The following is a 20,787-nucleotide window of genomic DNA, read 5'->3' as shown; positions in this document are numbered from 1 at the left end:
TTGGTACTTGATAATCAGAGACAGAAATTGAGTAATTTCTTTCAGAAAGGGAGCAGGTAGCAGGCAGAAAATCATAGATTGCCCTACTTTACTTTTTATTCTAGTTGGAAGATACTTTTGTTGTGGTTTAAAACCTCCCAGCTAACTTCAGAGCTAAGAAATCCCTTGAAAGGTCCTGGATCCATTGAAAGACTTATTTTGAGTAGTCTCTCTCAAATGCTAACCAGAAGAGCAAGCCACAGGCATTCCTTGTAAGCAATCCTCCTCTCTCAGGCCCACCAAGACAGGTGCGGAAGCACATTTGCCCAATGTTACTGAAATTGTGTGCACACAGGGTAAAATTCAGCAGTTGTTGCAATGAAAGTAAAATACACCTGTGGAGTATTTCTTTTCTTTACTGGGGATGGAAAAGCATCCCACCAAAAGGATAGCTATTTGAATAGGGGAGAAAAAAAAAAGGGTATAGTACAATACTGTACTTTGGAACTGAAAAAGAAACTGCAAGTTTTCAAGTAAGACCTCTACTCCCAGAAGAAAAAAGGAAGTGTAAACACTATTTAGAGCAGCAAGATCCAGATAGGCTGGATCGCTGCACCAAGGCCAATCACATGAGCTTCAATAAGGGCAAATGCTGCGTCCTGCACTTTGGCTACAACCCCCAGCGACGCTACAGGCTTGGGGAGGAGTGGCTGGAGAGCTGCCAGGCAGAGAGGGACCTGGGGGTGTTGATGGACAGCCAGCTGAACATGAGCCAGCAGTGTGCCCAGGTGGCCAAGAAGGCCAACGGCATTCTGGCCTGTGTCAGGAATGGTGTTGTCAGCAGGTGCAGGGAGGTGATCATGCCCCTGTACTCGGCTTTGGTGAGGTCCCACCTCAAGTGCTGTGTCCAGTTTTGGGCCCCTCACTACAAGAGGGACATTGAGGTGCTGGAGACGGTACAGAGGCGGGCTGCCAAGCTGGTAAAGGGCTTAGAACACAAGTTGTGTGAGGAACGGCTGAGGGATCTGGGGCTGTTTAGCCTGGAGAAGAGGAAACTGAGGGGAGACCTCATCGCTCTCTGCAACTACTTGAAAGGAGGTTGCAGCAAGGCGGAGGTTGGTCTGCTTTTCCTAGTGGAGAGCGATAGGACAAGGGGAAATGGCCTTAAGTTGCGCCAGGGGAGGTTCAGGTCAGACATTAGGAAGAATTTCTTTACTGAAAGGTTTGTCAGGCATTGGATCAGGCTGCCAAGGGAAGGTGGTTGAGTTGCCACACCTGGAGATATTTAAGAGACAAGTAGATGTTGTGCGGAGGGACATGGTTTACTGGTGTTGATAGGGCTAGGACAAAGGCTGGACTCGATGATCTTGAAGGTCTCTTCCAGATGAAACTGTTCTATGATTCTATGAAATCATGTCAGTTATAAGAATATAAACCTAAACATACTGATATTTTTTGAGGTTTAACTTGTTTGAAGAGAAACGGCTTTATTCTGTCTGTGACTCAGCCTGACAAATCATGTCACGTTACCTGACAACACAAGCTTGACCAACAACTCCATGCAGTTTAAGACTATTTCACCAACTAGCTTTAGTTAAGAAATGATTAAATTGAGGTTTTAAGCTGAAGGAAAAGAATAATATACTATCACATTGCTGGATACTCGCATGAGAAAATGCCTTACTTAGAATCTGAAGTAAATGAATGAAACAGAAATAAAGGATTCTGGCTCCATAAGGATTTCTGTGCAGTCGCTATGTAGGAAACAGCTTCTCTTTCCAATTAGGATATGATGTTTCATATCATGCTCAAAGATCTGTGGCACACCATGAGCTTTAATGATTGATTGACCAACTTTCAAAACAGACAGCATAATTTAAAAACTGACATTTCTACATCAAAAAAGATAATTCTCTACCAGCTGAGCTAAATTAGTATCTCTGACAGGTGAAGCATTTCATGAAAATCAGCTGAATAGAAGGAAAAAGAACACACTCAAAAAAAAATTCCCTAATGTTTAACTCTTAACTTCTAAGAATTAAAGAAAAAGCAAAACACAAAATGATCCAAGATTCCAAGTAAAGTAGTGAGAAAATATCTTGAAATGTTTTTAACATACTTGCTCAGAAGTATATTTAAGTTCTACACAGTATTTTGGAGGTTGTATATTTTTGCAAAAAAATCCCACTAAAGTTGTAGACAACTGCAGACAGTTGTCAAAGTAAATGTTAGTCTACTCCCACAGCCAAATCTTGTGCCAATCTCATTCATTTAACAAGAAGCTCAGTCAAGTCCACTCTACAAAACCACACGTAATAACCAGCTCATGCCAACAACTGTAATCTTTAATTGAAGTAATTTGTTCTGATTAGCAACTCTAATTTCTTTTCAATTCTTCTTCTACATTTAGGCTGTAACTTTGTAGAAATGAAGGCAGATGTAGATAATCAAGAAGTGTGGATAACGAAGGCTAGAGCAGTTCTCATACTAATCTGCAGTACAGCCATGCTTCTTCCTACCTTCCATTTCATTCTTTTCTTTGTTTTTGTTTTTGCATTTTGAAATGGTATCTCACAACAGATCACAACCAGGAACAATATTGTGCAAGCTAAAGTAACTGGTTTTGGAAAGAAAACAGGACTACTTTTACTGTGTAAACAGAGATTCTTACCTCCTGCGTAGGTATCTCGGAATATTTTATATGTATTTTTGTATTGCCTTCCCTCTCTTTTCCTCTTCGGAACCTTCTGTTTCGGTTTAAGTCTTGTATAAATGTCATGCCAGGTCCCTCACCTCTACTACTCAATAGCATATGCATATGATGTGAAAGGACCTGTAGAACCAGAGCTGGACACTCCATTACTCAGTGGTTCTCCTACTTAATTTACTAATTTGAGACACTCTAGTAACAGCAATCTTACAGACTAAGAGCAGAAAAGATAGAAAAAACCCAGGGAAATTCTAGGCAGAAAGCCTCTGGCACAATCACTGTAATTTTAACTACTACTACTACTATTGTTTTCCTGGCATACCTTGGCATATCTGATCTTTCATGCCTGTAATTTTTCATAAATTACAGAGAAAAAAATGAATGCTGCATAGCTCATTAGGTATACAGACTGGACACCTAGTCCTCTGGAAAGCTCTCCAGCAACAAGTAATGGGATTTTTTTTCCTTTGTGAAGTCAATAGCAGTAACAGATTATCTCCATGAGTCATTATCCTCCCTCAGACACATACATGATAAACTAACTAAAGTGCTAAATATCATATAATGGTAACCAAGGCACTGACTTTTACTTCTAGGATTTCCTAAGAATACCGTAAACTATATTAAAACAAAACAAAAAAAAAATAAAAAGACAGCATAGGGAAATACTTACAATGACACAACGTTAACAAGTTAGAATGTCCTGGCATTTTCATTACTGTCTATCCAACAACGGTATACACATTTCAATAGGTTTCAAAAACCAAATTCCATAAAAGGAATTATATATTTTAATATCATTGTAGAGATTAATTACCTTAATTACCTCTGCCAGACATCTCAGGGATGCTTTGAGTCACATGCTCTGCATTACATTTAATAGTTTCCTGCTTCCACTCAGAAAAGCTTCAGCTGGCCAAAAGATCATCTTACCTGGAAGAATCTTAATTCTGTTCATGTACATGTAGTTCCTGAACTACCATCCAAATCTTTTTTATTTCAAACAGAAACCATGATGTCTTCCCTCTAAGCAGGATCCCTTCTCTCTCACTTTGTCTGTTCTGACTCCTCCACCATGGAGGTGCTTGGACTCAACTGCAAGGACACTACAGACATACCTGTTTGCTAATGGGTCATAAAACCAGAACTGCCAATCTACATATTCAGTTTTAGAGATGAGTATGCTACATGCTTTTAAAATATAGTCAGAGAGGAAGAGCTACATATGAGGAATTAAGAAGAGAGAAGCAGAGAGTATGTGCACATGCATGTGGAGAACCATCAGCAAAAAGGTCAGAGAGAAGGAGAAATGGGTCTTCAGATAATTTCTTACATAGTAACCAGATGGTGAAAGCCTACAGGAAATATTTTACCAATATCATTTCTAAGAAAGTAACATCTATAGAATAATGTCACCTTCATGCTGCCACAACTCAAGCAGGCATTTAATGAGCATGACATCAGAGGAACACACCCAGCAGAATTCAGACATCCTCTGTGAAAAGTGTGGGTGGCCAGGTACAGATCAATCAACAGATAATCCAGTGATCCACTCAAATGCTACAAATGTTTAGCAAACGACCAGCAAAAGCTATTGCCACACAGCAAGTTTCAGGTCGTGTCACCAACTGGCACAGGATCACACCACGTGCAGCTAGCAGAGCAGAGCCAGCTCTCATGCAAAGCAACACAGAACAGCTACAACATCACCAAGGCAAGGTAATCAGTTATTTAATGGTGCCCATACAAAAAGAAATTTTTACCCTTCACTTGCACCTCTAATAGTCTGTGTCTCCAATGGCAGAATGAAGAGTCAGAGAGCACGAGAAAGAAGTTTCAGCTAAAAAGCACACGTCTACAGCGACTCACTGTCAAATCCACTGCAAATGCAGCTCTGTTGTTCAATGCCTCACTTCACATTACAGAATATCTTATCATCACACCTAAGTCAAGGATGGAGCACAAATACACATAGAATTAATAAAACAGAAAACCTCATGTAAAAGAAAAGTCTCCTGTTTCTGGGAGCCTTTGTATAATTCTTTACCTCATTTCCTACATAAAATTTGATGTGGGGCAGAGTACTTATTAAAAATAAAACTTTGGCTAATACTTTAATTAAACTTGCATAGTTCAGGACATAATGAACAGACCGCTCGCACCTCATTAAACACAGCCTCCAATACAACTATGCAACTGATCTAAATTCCTCATGTTTTCCTTGCCCATGCACTCTTAGGCACATGTTCACTTCCAATTCTCACTCGGGGATGTCTACACGGCTGTTACAGAAAGGGTGGAAGTCCTCAGGTGCAGCACACACCTCTTCTTTGCAGGTATCACACCACTTGACAAAAGGCAAGTGTCTTTCATTGCCTTCATTTGGTATGAGAAAAATTAGGCAGACTGAGCTATTTGTTTAACCTAACAGAATGAGGGCTTCTGCAACACCTAATCTTGTTCCTACACTTTAGAAACAAGGTAGCCCATGATACAGAAGCTCGCACATTCCCAGGTGAGCCTCTAAACAGGCTCGTGTCTTCATGTAACTTGGTCAGATATGTAGGTAGGAGAAACCTCTATGGAAATGGTGTTCATAATATTGGAGGCCATTTCATGTAATTTTCAACATATGAACTGCAGTATAAAGGTAATTTATTTCATGTGTATTAAAAAATTAGGAGACAATTTCTGCAAGTTTGTTTGCATGGTTGTTTTTTGGGGGCCGCAGAGGTGGAGGAGGTGTTTTGGAGGTGTTACATTCAGCAATATAATCATGGTTTTATGGGACACCCACATTTACTTGATTTTGGTGATCAGTATTGCATTTTTTCACTTATCAAAGTTAGTGGCCTGGCCAGCCCTAACTCTTGACACAGGACATCTGTGAGGAATTAGTTTACCAGGGTGCTTCCAAGCCAGTGTCTCTGGGGAGGAAATGTTGGCTGCATAACTTTCAGACAGGTAATTTAAGGGAGCCACCCAAATGTTCCTCCTCTGGAGGGAGCAAAGCACATCCAGAGGCCAAGACACTTCAGCCAGAGAATCGTGCCAAAACCTGCAGCAGCTTGAAACCCTCATCTAAGTTGTAAGGCAAGTGGTGCTGTTCTGCCCTAACATGTACAACCTGCCTGAACAAAACCATTTTGTGAGTGGCCCTTCCACATCCATATTTTGTCAACACTAGAATCACCACGACTACAGCATCCATAGTTCATATTGAAGGGATACACACATTCAAATATATTGAAGCTTTACCAAGGCAGACTTGGGCATACATCCCTCCATAAAATAAATGGACTCTGTTCAATCAGGCACTGACAGGTACTGATCTATGCCCACTTCATCCAGAAAATTGTTTTGCACATAGTATAATTTTCCCTATTTGATTTACAATGTTACACATAATTCCTTACGTAAGACATGGAATTCTATTTAGAAAATCCTTCTTATGAAGAAAACCTCAAGAAAGGAAAGAAGCGAGAGGTTATTAACAGCAAGAAGGCATCTTTCACAAAAACAAGATCAGTGCCCAAACGAAGACAAAGAAACACAAATACTTTTAAATATATAAATACCAAATCATTATCCCCTGAAAAATATTCAAGAGGCAGCTTGTAAAAGGCATCAATAACTAAAATATTTTCATTCAATTTTATTTAAGGTGAAAAATCAGGCATTGTAAAGCTAAGAAATTATCAGAATTAAAAAAAATAAAACTTAAAGAAGCTATGACCATGGATTAAAAAAAAAAAAAAGAGCATTTTGCTTGTGTGCATTGCCAAGGAGTCTGAAAGACACTCCGAAGCTAAAAACCTTCTTCACAGGAGACTCTGATGCACCCACCTCAAATTGAAGTGTTAGAAGAAGTGATTACAAAACAAACAGACAATAGACAGAAATAACTGGAAATAGATGGTAGCCACTCAATTCTGAAGCAACTGAAGGGTGAAATAGGTGACCTAATAACTCTGGTGAGTAACCTCTCATCAGCCTTGTCACCCAAAGACTCCGAAGTGGCAAATGCTTCAGAGGAGATACAGGGACCCACAGCTGGAAACACTTGATGTCTGCGCCAGGCACCATAGCCAGACCTTTAAGAAAAATGTAGAAGTAAGGGCACCTGGGAAGCTCTAACAGCCTGGGACATTGCCAACAAAGATTTTTGTAAGGGAGGGTGTGTCTGTCACATAGCTAATTCAAGTTTTTCAGAGGGAAAGTAGATCAATAAGGGAGATTTGGTTAATAATCAAAGTGGACTTTGATTTCTAACACATTGGAAAGACATGTAAGGCATGTCACCAAAGACTCCCATAGAGAAGTCACAGTTAAAAGTATAAGGGTAGAAGAAAATACAATTTTTCACAGTGGACAAAAGTCACTAGTAGAGCTGAGCAAGGCTCTAGGAAGAGTACATTCAACTTATTTGATAAAAAGAAGTAAGAATGAACAGTAAGTGACAGCCTGCTAATGACACCTGATTTACTGAGGGTAATAAAGATGAGTGTTTACTACAAAGAATCACAAAAAGACCTCCTGAAACTTAGTGATCAAAATGCCAGGTAAAATTCAGCAGAATCAAATATAAAGCCAGGCACAGGGGATAAAACAAACTTCATTTCACATCGCAGTTACAGGCTTTGAGCTGATCAGAGCCCCCCAGGTAAAGGACCTCAAGACTACAACAGGTAGTTGTAGGAAGATGTCAGTCAACACACAGTAACAGTCAAAAACTATTCAACATTGTAAGAAATTACAAAAGCAAGACAGACCACAACAGAAGAGATCATTTTAACAGTTCTTATGTCTGTGCTGGCCATATTTTACACAGTGCAGTTCAGGTCTTCCAGTCTTCTCCGTCTTGAAAAAATCTGAGCTATAAGTTCTTAGAAATGAAAAAATACACTGGGTAAGCACCACCGTACACCTGCTCAACTGTATTTTTCCACAAATAATTACTTATAGATGACATGGAGGCAGGGGCGGGACAAAATGGGCCCTTAGTGTACATGGAGCCCTGAGCTTACCCAGTGTGCTTTTATTAAGTAAAGGCAATATCATAAAATGAATTGGAGAACACCAAACACATTGCCTACCTCTGATACAACCATAGGTGTGCTTGGTTCACAATCCACTTAATCGGTTCAAGCTGAGTTCTAAGAAGAAAACAGGGTTCTTTCCTTTCACTTAGTTATCTCAGAAAAAACATCCTACCAATTCTACTCGTTGCTCTTCAGGTTTTGCTGAGTTTGCAAGGACATGGTGGAATGAAGAAGAAATTAAATTTACTGATGAAAGAATTTTTAGAAACTTTTTCAGTTGCTTGCTTAAGTACGGGCTTTCTAACGCTCTCAAGAACACAGAGATGATTAAATTTATCTTGTCACTTAAGTTCCAGCTCAGAAAACATGGTAAAAAAGCAGTTATCTTGGGTGAGAAGCTGTTAATATAAATATATTCACCACATAACAGTGCTAACGACACTGAATTTGAAAAATGGTAATTTATGTGGTGTTACAGAGTTCATATAGTTTCTGCACACCGTCACTTAGAATTCCACATTCACAGCGAGAGAAACAGCAAGACAACACAAACCTTGCAAGAACTCTAATTGTCTCTACTTAAAATGGATTATTCTGAGAAAGTTTAGAATATCTTTCTATTACAAGTCAGGGAAGCTCTGGACAAAGTCAAGCTGTGCAAAAAGCAATGGTTGCTGATTTGAGTTGTTTGCAGACGCAGCATGTCTGCTGTGATTTGTCCAAATTTATTTTTCAGGTTACAGATTGAGCAATACTGAGGCTTTGGTATTTCTCCCAGGCTCTTGGGCAACTGTTGGACTTTCTTCTCATAGTGAAGACCAACATTAACAGTTTCACAGCAAGTTACATCTCAGATGCCTACATAGGCTGTCTGTAATTAGCCAGGCCAAATGATAATACCAATGGAAGCCACAACTAATTAAATCTACACTATCTTTTAACCACAACGCAATAATCATCCAGGGTTCTTATATATATATATATATTTATTATTTTCAAATGTGTAATTCTTCATAGCTAAATGTTAGAGCTTTCTAACACTGGGATGCGAGAGGGTACAGAAGGTGAGTGTGCAGAGATGATGGGAAAAATCAACTTTAGTAATGTCTCAGAGGAAAACCAACATTTCTCCTTTTTTGATGTTTCAGCCGTTCTGATATACAAAAGCCACACACACAGCACGCTCAGGTAACTTGGGGTTACACAGCTCTGCTCCAAGCTGGTGTTAACCTTAAGGCCAAGTGTCATATGGCCCCTGGGGCACACCCTTAAAGGCTAGACACTCGATATATCCTTATAAATTCATCTCCACTCTTGGTTCTGAATCCTAAGAAATGTCTTAAAGCTGTAACTTGTTACTGCTTAGCTGTGAACTTCGGTGTATTACAGGAAAGCAAGCAAGCAAGAAAAGCAAAAAGCAAAGCCTTTCTTTGTCAAAGGCAAGACTAGTAACTAACATAAAATAAATGAAACTAGCTCTAAAGTGGAATCTTAAATTCAACTTAATTGATAGTCAAGTTCCTCACTAGCACAACTGAGAAATGAGTTGTGACTGGCATGGTTAACTTGTTAATTTCAGTTTAGAACAAAATGCAAATCTACTTCTTTGAAGTTCTGCTTTACAGTTGTTCATAAACCGCTCATTTGATGCATTTGTATAAACGGAGCATTTCCAAACTACTGCTGCTGTAACTTGGCGCTGAATTAGTAATGACATTAGGTAATCAGAAAACCTAAAATTAAGCCAGGTACACAAGGACCATTCTTTCTTGACTACAGCTTTTGTTAAGTACCGATAGGTTACTTTTTTTCAGTAGGCCATAATCTCATATAAAATATTTAGACCACTGACTGCCCTATACTGGTAGTTAGGCAATGGCTACTCTTCTTATAAACCTGATTAGTTCCCTCTGATTCAATCTTTGGCTTTCCCTCATGTCCCAGAGCAACTTTTCACTTGGTCAAAAGAGGAGGTGAGGGGCAAGACTTCCCTAGCAGTCTTTTGCTTCCAAATTCTCATATCAGAGAGAACTGAAACAAACTTATTCATGATAATTTACTTAAGGAACATGTTGACAGTTCTTTTGTAAAGAATTTAGCAAATATCTACTATATCTACATAACAACACATTAAAGTGCTAACAGACGAGTGATTTACATGCCAAAGGTAAAGCTGTTACTTTGCAACATCCCAGAACACCACTAAAAATCTTATTTTACACAGCATGGCATACCTGCAGACTTTTGACTAAGAATTAGCAACTACTGGAGCTCACCCAGTGCACGTAAGCACCTCTTTCTCAGCATCAAAGAGAGAGCTCCAAAGCTCTTACCACTGGGCTATTTACTTCTGTGGCTCCGCATTTTGTGCTGCTGAGTCTGACCAGGCCAGTGAGGCTGATCTGGTTGTTCTTAGGTTGTGCTGAAGGTAAAACAGTTGAACAGAGAGAATCTGAGGTTGCTACCAAAGAAGCCTTGCAAAACGACCCTTGTTTCTTCCCCGCTAAGAGCACCTCTCATAGTTGCTGCTGGTTTTCCCAAACTTACCTGTTCCTGGAGGAAAGCAGGTGGTCATTACCCAGCAGGAGCACTTTTACTCAGTATTGTGGCACTGTCTTAATAATTCCCTTCTACCTCAGCAGCAAGGCCAGCACAGCTGCAGCAGGGTCACAGTGACACAGGGTCATCGCATCAGAATCCTGATAAAAGACCTCAAGTACCTGACTTCTAGGGGCTCAAGCACTGTCACTGTGCTGAGGGGCCACTGTGCCTACATCCACACAAGAGTACATGCCGGTCCATGTGGTCAAAAAAACAAGAATACTCATTCTCCCAGCTCCTGCTGTTTAATGTAAAAGGCAAAGTTGTTTCAGACAGAGAATCACAGAATCATAGAATGTTAGAAGGCTGGAAGAAGTCAGAATTCAGGATTCCCTATCTCCCCCACATGCACACAAAGAGAATCAAAAGTCTCCTATCATGTCACCATATCATTTCAAGCTGTAGGCTTGCTTTAAGACAAAGTGACACTAACTCACATTATATCAGGCCCCTTCCTATCAAAACATATTAATTAAATTGTAAGAACACATGGATTACACCATTCCAGGATTAACACAACCAGATGTGTCATATTCGACTCACTAGTAGTATCTCAGTCAGCTGAGCGTGGTGCTGATAACACCAAGGTCGTGGGTTCGATCCCCATTCGGTCCCCATGAGCTACCTGATCTAGTTAAGAGGCGTCCCTGCCCATGACAGGGAGGTTGGATTAAATGATCTCTAAGGCCTCTTCCAGCCTAGGCCATTCTATGATTCTATGATTATTATATTGACAGACAGTAGTCCAGGACTCACATGAAACAGTTTCTAGGTATTTCTAGGCAAGAAAAAAGCTGGGCAAAGGAGTTTCTTACCAGTATTTTCACACTTTGGCATTTAGGCATCTCAGTGCCAAGAGATTCCTACATTATGTGTCCATGTGGTTTACTAGGTGCACCTCTAGACCTCTTTTGAACAGTCCACCAGGTTAGCCTTGTTGAGAGCAACCATGCTTTGAACACAAATTACAGAGCTCGATTCTACCACTCCTCACCAATTTCATTTGCACTACTGCATGAGCCACAGTTCAGAAAGCGGAAGTATAAAACTTCTCTTTGAAACACATTCTCCCTCAAAACTGTCTCATGTAACACAGAATACCTCTATCACAGTGAGTTCCAGTGACAGAATAGTTTATCTGTATACATCTGTATAGATGTATACATATGACAGCAAAAGCTGACACATACAGCTACAATGAATAACACATCACCAATTTAAGGCTGACTACAAACAACGTATCATACTAAATCCTCTACCCTGCAGCAGCCCCACCCAGTCCTGTTTAGGGAGACACCTTCAGTGTCTCATTAGGTGTATGTCACAAGGGAGGCTCTGGAAGAAACTCCTGTCAGGATAACCCATATAGTTCAAGTTTAATTTGTGAGATGAGACAACCCCTTTACACAACATCACTGCAGGATTTACAAACAATGGCAATTTTAACATAAGGAATGCATCACCTGTGACACATAGAAGATTTTTACAACCCATCCTTCAACTTCTAACAGTTTCATACCTCAAAACAATGCCAGGTTCTCTACAATGGCTGTAATGCAGTTTGCTGAACATCTCACAAAAAATTATTTGATTTTTTCCAGAAATTTTGTTAACCACATGTTCCTTCTCTCTCAGTCTGTCCTTTGTCTTCCCTTAGCCTGACAGTAAAAACCCATTACACTGACCATGAAAAGTTCTACTGCAACTCCCCTATTTTCACTAGAGAGTCAGTTTCCACATCCGCCAACATACACCATGAAAAAGGTTCCACGTAGTAGACTATCAGTGTCCCAACTTTAAAGCCTTTTCTTTTTTGCAGATGGTTCAAGAATGTCTGAAAACACCTGCAGTTGCAGGACTGACTCTCTGTAGAACTCATCAAAGCCCTTCTAGGAAAAACAAGTAGACATTGTGGTAGCAGCAGCAATCTGTATCTCAGTAGCTCTCCTTTTATTATTTGTAAATTATCTACAGTACAACTATTTAAAAAAAATAATGTATTTCTACTCATTTACATACCCCATATTTAACCTCAGATGCAGTGTGTAGATTCATATTTTACAACAGGCATAGATACATGTACATTCTTTACACTAGCATTAGCTCTATACAAATATTGCTCTGCTTCTTTATTCAATAAGAAATCAAAATTATCTGACACCTCTGCAAGATTTCTTTGCAAATGAGATAAGGAACTGTATGTTCCACAGAGTCCCTAATCCAACCCAATTTATTTAAACTGACCCATCACTTTCTCCACTTCCACTCTAGAAAGTAACTAAACAACTTTGATCTAGTGACTGATGTCTGGAAGATAGAGATTATGTACAAGCAGTATACAAATAGAAATCGGTGAAAACTAAGCACAAAACTCCCTCCTACTCTTTCTCTCCAAATGCACAACATCCACAAATAAGTGTTCTCAATTATAGCCAACTTCACCTTGACAGCTGACATTTCTATACCGTGGTCAGGCTGTAAAATAAAGCCTCAGAGAGATTCCTCAACTAGCTTTAAACCAGCTGGGCTCACATATGGGTAACAGTGGTGCTGCTGCAACAAAATACACCAAAGAAGGTGGAAAAATACTGGAGGGTTAAGGCGTCAACCCATCAGCAGAGGATTAAGCAGGATGACTGAGATAGTTGCTGCCCTCAGGTAACAGCCCCACCCTGTGGAAGATGCCCTGTCCCTTCCAACAGGGACAGTGAATGGCTAGAAATCCACTTGTAGACCAATTAATTTATAGCCCAGCACAGTAAGGTAAACAAGGCGCACAGGTTCCCACATCATTCCATCACCACTGCTGGCAGGAAGGACATGACAAGGGCAAAAGAGATAGCACCAGAGTTACCATAGTACTTAACCCATCATTTAACATGCATGAAGACCATGATCCCATAAGCTTCACCACTCCTGTCACTAATGGTGGTGTCCAAACTTCAGTCATTCTTGCAGCTTCTGCTTTCTTAGTCTCTAGTGTGATTGGAATTGCTTGCTCCAAATATGCCAGCAAACCAGTTTACTAGGGCAATACTCAGCAACAGCCAATTCTGAGTGAATATCGAATCTGCAGACACCATCACTGGAAGAAAATGACACAGGGACATGTACATCCCTAAACAGACTTAAAGCATATCATCAACTTATCTATTTTTTTGCTAATGGTTTTGTAGCTAAGCTACAATAAAAATGTCAACTCCAAAAGGATATGGTGCTTAGTAACATGATTTCTCTAGCTCTAGGCAAACCCAATTGAATTATGTCATAAACTGTAGGAATGATATATATTCATACATCCAAGAAAGAGCAGCAAAATACTGTAACCAACGCTGGACTGATGCTTCTACACTGGGAGTCAGCTTGCACAGACATAAAAGCTTGGTACCACGGGCTGCTGCCTGCTAGCCACATATCTAATACTGGCAAGAGTCATATAACATCTTCCCTTACTTTTCTTTAAATTCTTGGTAAATGACCAGAATTCTTAACCCCTAGATATCACTCTGCCATTGCTACCATGTCCCACCAAAGTGCCTTCTGGCAAAGATGGAGGTCTGTCAAATTGAGTTATGCTGCTGATTTCAAGACAGAGTTCAGAGGTGTCACACAAATTACTGGAGGAGGGCACTGTGGTCTAAATGAGAGAGAAGAGGACAACGAGTTGGGAGATCAAACTACATATCCCAACTCAGCTACCCTCTCAGACAGACTCTTATAAATTAATGTCTTCTGAATAAAGCTGATCTGAGGAGATCGGATTCACCCCCAGATTTGGCATGCAACACTTCTGCAACTCTTGAGCAGGTCACCTCAATTTCCAGACATTAGTTTCTCACTTCTGTGTGAAGATGTTTCAGTAAAACTGGTTATGCTATTTTGCAACTAGATGGTGTTCTTTAATGAACTCTTAACAAATTAACAGGACTAATGCACTGAATTCCTGGAGATCTGATCCCTCAAAATGAGACTCTTCTTCCATACTACTAAGCATCTTAGAACTACATCATCAAGACAAGGAGGTGGCTTTGGTAAAAGTAAACAAAGTCTTTTGAATATTTAAAAAAATAGTTTTGCAAATACCATAATGTCAATGATACACATCAGGCACATCAGCTTCCTGACCTGCTTCCAGAAGAGATAAAGCAGTAAGTGTGGTGAGGCTGCTACAGGCTAAAGCTGTAGGCAAAGAGAATTAGCAAGTGGAGAGCAGAAGCGTTAGCAGATCACCTGATCATTCACTACCACTAAAATTTCACCATATGCCAAAGGCTGAAAACAGGACAGAAGGAGAGAGAGAGATGTTTGTTTTTCATTTTGTTTGTGGAAAGAGAAGGAAGAGAACATGACTTATTATTATCTTATTGTCACGAACAACCACAGAGTTCATGCCCTAGTTTGCTGTACGGGACTCGCCCTAACCCATACTGTGCATTCTAGACCAAGACTCCCAGACTTGCTTGCACTGATTCCACCATCTACCACAGCAGCAGTAGGGGTTCTGCTGGTGATCACAGCAACAGCTCCTGATCTTCTGCTGAGCCAAAAAGCAAATAGAGGAGAAAGTGCGTTGCCAGCTTCATCCCTCATTGGACAAATACTGGGGGATGCCTGACTCCAAGTCTCTGACCTTCAAGCTAATGCCAAGCTTTTGCGCCAAATTTGAAATCAGTGTATTTACCCTCCCCACAACGAGGTTGAAATACTGTGTCAAGAAACTAAACAAAATCTCCCACTATTAAAGACCTGTAGCCTGTCACATCCCTGTAAAATGACGTACAGGTTGTCCTCATTGAACAAGTGTTTCAGTCACTACTTGAATCTGCAACACCATGAATGCCCAGAACGGTGAACAAGCTGCTCAGCTTTGGACATGGCATCTCAAGCAGAATGAGAAGCAACTGGAGAATGCAAGAAAAAATGAGTAGATCCAAGAAGCAGGACTCCCAAAGGAAGACCAAACTACCATGAATTTCTGAAGCAAAAAAGGAGGATGGGATTTCTCTGATATGTTAAAGGCCATTTTAAAGAAGGAAGACAGTAAGTGTTGTCCTCCCTGTCTGTGGAGACAGGAGAAGCAAAGGGCTTAAGTGCAGCAAGGCAAGTGGACCTACAGTAATACTGTCTAATAGAAAGATAACAAACCACAACAAATGGACCAGATAAGGAGGTTGTAGAGTTCCCATTATTTAAGACACTTAATACGTTGAGCAGACATCCAACATAAAAACCGGTGATCCCACTCTAGGGCAAAGGGAAGAATGAATTACATGATCTCTGAAGGACTCTTCTAACACTCTTCTTTCTGACACTTCAGAAGGTGAGCATGACCACACGCAAGCACGTTTCTAATACAAGGTGTATACCCACATGATTCATCTAGCAAAGCTTGCCCAGTCTTCTCAGGAAACCTCCTACTTACCTGTCATGGAAACCTAGACCCATACCCCTGCAGCTCCAGAACCACCCCTTCCAACCCATCCAGCTCCTACAGACACACAAAGCTCTTGGCTCAGAGTTAGAAGTGATGCAACAGTGATTGATTCCCAATCAGTGATGCACGGGGTGAAAGATCTAGTAAGTGAGCCTGGAGCTAAGCACTGAAAAATGACAACAGCAGACACTGGGCAGATTAGAAAACACAGTCAGAGCCAGGAACTCAGCAGCTGCAAAACGAGCAGTGCTGGGTTGTGAAGCATTAACCACATGCTGAGTATCACCCACAGACCCTCAACGGAACGTGATTTCAGAACCTGCAGAACACGATACTCAGTTATGAAGGTTCTTCCAAGATGGAACCATTTTTCAGAACCTTAAATTCACCTCCTCCATTTAGAATGCCGCAGTCTTCTTCCATTCATATCACAGAGTGTGTTCATTCTTAATAGCAGCAACCAAAATTTTATCCCATTCACTACTCTCCTGTGCTAAGAAATAGCACAAAATATGGAGAACTGGCTTTGGCACTGGGATTATCAACTCACACAAAGAGCAAGTAGCCTCTTCACATTTTAGTTATTTATCTGGATCTTTTAAAACCAAATCTATATGTACTATTTTCCCAAAGCTCATTATAATAAAAAATGCTATACATATACCCATAGGAGGCTTTTTCAGGCTTCTTTGGGTGTGGTACATCCTCGTGGGTTCAATACAAAAATTTAAGAGAGAAAACCTCTGCAGGATGGCCTATAAGGCCCAAGTAAACCTACATCACAGTGCGTTGTTGGATGCTGATGCCAATATACTTCAGAGAAAAAAAAAATATTACTCATTTCCAGTGCTGAAGTATTCCATTCTTTTGACTACTGAAAACACAATAAAACTAGTGCACTGACTCAATGACAAATGCTAGTTTCATAATTAGGGTGGAGCATGTGAGCAACTATAAAGGTTGCTCCAGTCTGAGACTCCCACTTCTGCTGGATACATTTCAAAGCTCTGGATTTTGAGTGAGGTAAGCATAACCTAAACATATCAGGTGTTTCAAACCTTTGAACCTAACTTAGATTTATTTTTTTTTCTTGGAAGAGTTGATCCAGTATTAATTTCTCTTTCATCTAGGTTAAATACTAATCACTTCACACACTTAGCAAACCAACAAACAGGGTGGCTGATGTATTTTAAAATTCTAATGTGCAGAGTTTGTTACTGTCTGCTTTGCTTGCAGTTATTCTTCAAGATAACATCTGAGAAGCATGGAGAATTTACTCAACGATAACCTTCTGAAGTATTTTACGCAGTATGCTTTAATGGAGGGTAGCACCAGTGCACTGTCTATTGGTGGGCTGAAAAATCTACTTCAGAATCAATTTGCACAGTACTTGAAGGTAAGTTTAACTCTTATTATATTCAGTGTTTCCTATGAAACAGGTAAGAAAAAGGAAATACAGGCAATAATGTTACAAGGCAGATTATTGTGCCCAAATGGCTTCCACTGACTCCATAAATAATTCTTAAATAAGGGCTAGGTTATAAAACTTCATTCATATCAATGAACAGTAGCTCTAGATATTTGAGTTGGGAGTTTGTAACAGTCTTAGGAAGTAAAATACAAAAATCTAAGAAGCTGTTTCATTTGTGATTTTATATGTGAAAAATTTCACCTCGAATATTGCATCTGAGTCTTATAGCTTTTTCAGTTTAAATAATAACTCTTAAATCTAGAAAATATATAGAAAAATCTATAAACCAAGGACAGCAGTAGGATAAAATTAAGAGATACAAGCCAACTTCTATCTAGATTAAATAGCTACCATCAGCAAATAAAACAAGGTTTGTCATTCCAGAAAGATGCTATGTAAAGAAAAGACGTGCCACCAAGCTAGAGACACAAATACCCATTTCCTGTAGCTGGAAAAAAAATCGAGGTTCTGATTTCATATCTTCTCTCCACCAGACCTTTCCTGAACTGCATTAGGACTCAATTTGATTCTTTTGCTAGACAAGTCCTTAAATATTGTGGTTTGGGTAGCTGACAGAAGCAATTTTTGCTAAAGGTCTGAAAGAAGTTGCACTGCAATAGAAAAATCCAGTATTTTGAGAATTACAGTAATCCAGTTTAGTCATTTAATTAACATGAAGGAGCTAATTAAAAAAGTCAACCAACAAACCAAAAAAAAATGCAAAGTTTTTTTTTCCCCTTAAAAACAATGCCAAAATTAAATTAATAGGAAATGTAATGGCAAATTCAGAAATATGATGCTTTTTATACCAGCTGGAGACAATTTGCACCATGCCCATTTTCCCAGATATGTGAAAATGCAAGTGTTCAGGAAAAGCAACACTGATGTTTTTTGTCTGGCTGTCAGACATTTTCAAGCATCTACTCTGCAGAAATAGAAATCAACGTAAAAGCAGGACAGGACATTACAAAACATGCATAGACAAAATATAAAGAAATAAAACATTTTTATAATTTAAATTATAAATCAAAACCATTTTTATATTATTTAAGCAGCCTGATCAGGGATGTTATCAGAATACCCACTGCATCAGATGTCTTACCAGACGTGACAACTGAAAAGAGCTAATAAACTAAACTGGATTTGATACATTAGGAAGAATTTCTCAACAGTGGATACAGTATTCCTAGAAAAAGGGAAGGAAAAAGACTCTCAGGTCCTGGTCTAAAGCCTAATGAAAGTAGCAACATGTTTTCAAACAGTGTATGCAGGGGCCATATTAGCAACTAATAAAGCAGTAGGTGCTATTCATAGTGATTTCTATTGGTGACTACGTATATGCTGCTGCTATTCCACCTGCTCTGTTTCCTAACTTCTACATTTACCCACAAGACTGAAGTAACCTGCCAGACTAATACTTGATACTTCTCAAATGGTTCTCATGTCTTTATGAACGGTTTTTGGCAGGCAATAGCAGCCACTGTGTTTCCAGTTTAACCAGTAAAACTGATAAATACAACACTACCAGTAACACCTTCAAGTAACAGTGAGTTTTATTAACTGCATCACTTCTTGGCAATATTCCTTTAAGGAAAATAGTTGTTGCAATCTAATTATTTAATCTTCCTTTTCTTTCTTTTAATTCTTTTCCTATAAAAACAGGACTCATTCTCACTTGATAACATAATTAAATCGTTGGACAAAAATAATGACGGAAGTGTCAGCTTTGATGAGTTTGTGATGCTTATAAAAAAGATAACTGGTACAGGACAGTAAGGCATCTGCAAGAATGAATATCACTGCTTTGAAGGAGAAGAGCCTGGCATTTATGTACATTATACGCTCACCTAAACCTACAGATCTGTTATGACTTTCAAATGTACAGAATAAAGATTTGACATATAACAAAGTATTTCTTGTACTGTGTTTCCTGCAGATTCACTAGCCACATTTTCCAGCTAAGCTGCCTCACAATCAGTTCAGAACTACCTGTTTCTATTTCATGCTATATTTGAGAAAGTTTCATTTAACAAACGCTGCTTAACCTGAGCTATTATTTGGACCTATAGAGCACTTTAATGGAGCGATTTCTGAAACACACTAAAAGAAAGACATATCACTCCAGCTGAGAAGTGTCCCTTAGTGTACAATGTTCAACCCTCCTCCCAGTTCAGTTTCATCATTCACCTAAGACGACAATTCCATACAGTAAACAAAAGATCAGATTTTTAAAACATATTTATTTTCAATAACAATGTAACAATGCTAAATATCATGACTGTAATGTTACTTGTTCTATTTAAATTATATTTGCATGTTTTTTCTTGTTATGACTTGTAAAATAGGAATATATAAGTGTATATATAGGAACTGAGTGTTTGCTGTTGCAATTAAAACATCATTACGTTTGTTTGGTGCAATTTTAACCTTTTCACAGTATGATTCCCTGTGACATGTATTTTCACACATGCAATTCATGGGAATTATTTACATTAAGAGGAAATTAGGGAAAAAGAAGAGAAATCAGAAGAATGAAAATTTTGAAGACACAAGGAATTCAGTGGACTACACACTAATCCTACTAGAGAATTTAAAACACCATCCCTTACCCTGATAAATCATTTAAGTTGCTTAAGGACTTGAAGAATCAACTTAATTGCAAAGCCTACCAAGTGCATTGAAGATCCCACACCACAGCAGTTCCTATCCCTGAATTCCTCCTCCATGAAATGAGGAATAAAGTGCTCCATACCGATGACGCATGAATAGAGGCCTCAAAAATTATGATATTTAAACACGATATGAATGTTCTAACAGGCTCATGGACCATTCTTTTATACAAACCCTTTAGTCGTTAAAATGTGTTATGTTTCTTGGAAGAAAAGAAAATCATAATTATCACTTTTTTCTGGTTTAGAGAAAAAAATATTCTAAATTAACAGTGTGCTTTGATTTCAAACATAAATATACCCCCTGCACATTTGCTGACTACATTAGCTACTTTACACACAAACAAAACCACAGAATTTTATGAGGTGCTTTCGCATGAGTGGGACGTAAGTTCATTTTCATCTCTTAGGCAACCTTAGAATTTTTTCTACTTGGTCAGGTTACTGACATCCTGAATAGGAAAAGCGCATCGTGAAACAAGCATGTTATAAGAGTGTCCCCTACTGGCAAAATCTATTTCTGCACAATTTCTTGAGTATAGAAAAGGCACTTTTTTCACTCGACACAATATCTACAGTTTCATGAACATGACCTACTGCATCTTCTGTAAGAAGAACAGCAGTTACAGTTAAAACCAGCTTTTAAATTTGAAAAAAAAAAAAGCGTGATAGAATTATATCTGGAAAGATTCTTCTTTTCTGTTAGAACAGTATTAAATGCAGTTGCAATAAAATTGACAAAGAACATAATTAAACAGCTCATTCAAAAAAATAACATGTTTAATGGTAGAGGAAGACGAAGGATACGGAACAAAACAAATAACTCTTTTCCAATTCAGTGAATCAAGTTCATTAGCAGTTCACAGACTATAGAGCTTCCC

The 20,787-nt window shown here is 39.1% G+C and overlaps 2 protein-coding genes across 2 annotated transcripts in view; one reads left to right on the top strand and one right to left on the bottom strand.

Annotated features, from left to right (window-relative positions):
* LOC104276833 (CTP synthase 2) overlaps nt 1–20,787 on the bottom strand; it is a gene marked incomplete at its 5' end in the record, with an annotated part of 57,384 nt that overhangs the window by 24,513 nt on the left and 12,084 nt on the right. The window lies entirely within an intron of this gene.
* On the top strand, nt 17,031–19,013 carry LOC104276832 (protein S100-G-like). Its single transcript, XM_009873280.1, has 2 exons — nt 17,031–17,162; nt 18,900–19,013. Exons 1-2 carry the CDS (start codon nt 17,031–17,033, stop codon nt 19,011–19,013), a joined length of 246 nt encoding a protein of 81 aa, XP_009871582.1.

The sequence above is a fragment of the Apaloderma vittatum genome, unplaced genomic scaffold (assembly GCF_000703405.1).
Source record: "Apaloderma vittatum isolate BGI_N311 unplaced genomic scaffold, ASM70340v1 scaffold1417, whole genome shotgun sequence".
NCBI classification, from domain to species: domain Eukaryota; kingdom Metazoa; phylum Chordata; class Aves; order Trogoniformes; family Trogonidae; genus Apaloderma; species Apaloderma vittatum.
The sequence above is the reverse complement of the archived record's forward strand: the minus strand, read 5'-3'. Positions and strand labels throughout refer to the sequence as shown.

Coding starts and splice junctions, on each gene's coding strand:
- LOC104276832 (XM_009873280.1), top strand. CDS start 17,031: ATGGAGAATTTACTCAACGATAACCTTCTGAAGTATTTTACGCAGTAT. Junction 17,163..18,899: donor AATTTGCACAGTACTTGAAG/GTAAGTTTAACT, acceptor CTATAAAAACAG/GACTCATTCTCACTTGATAA.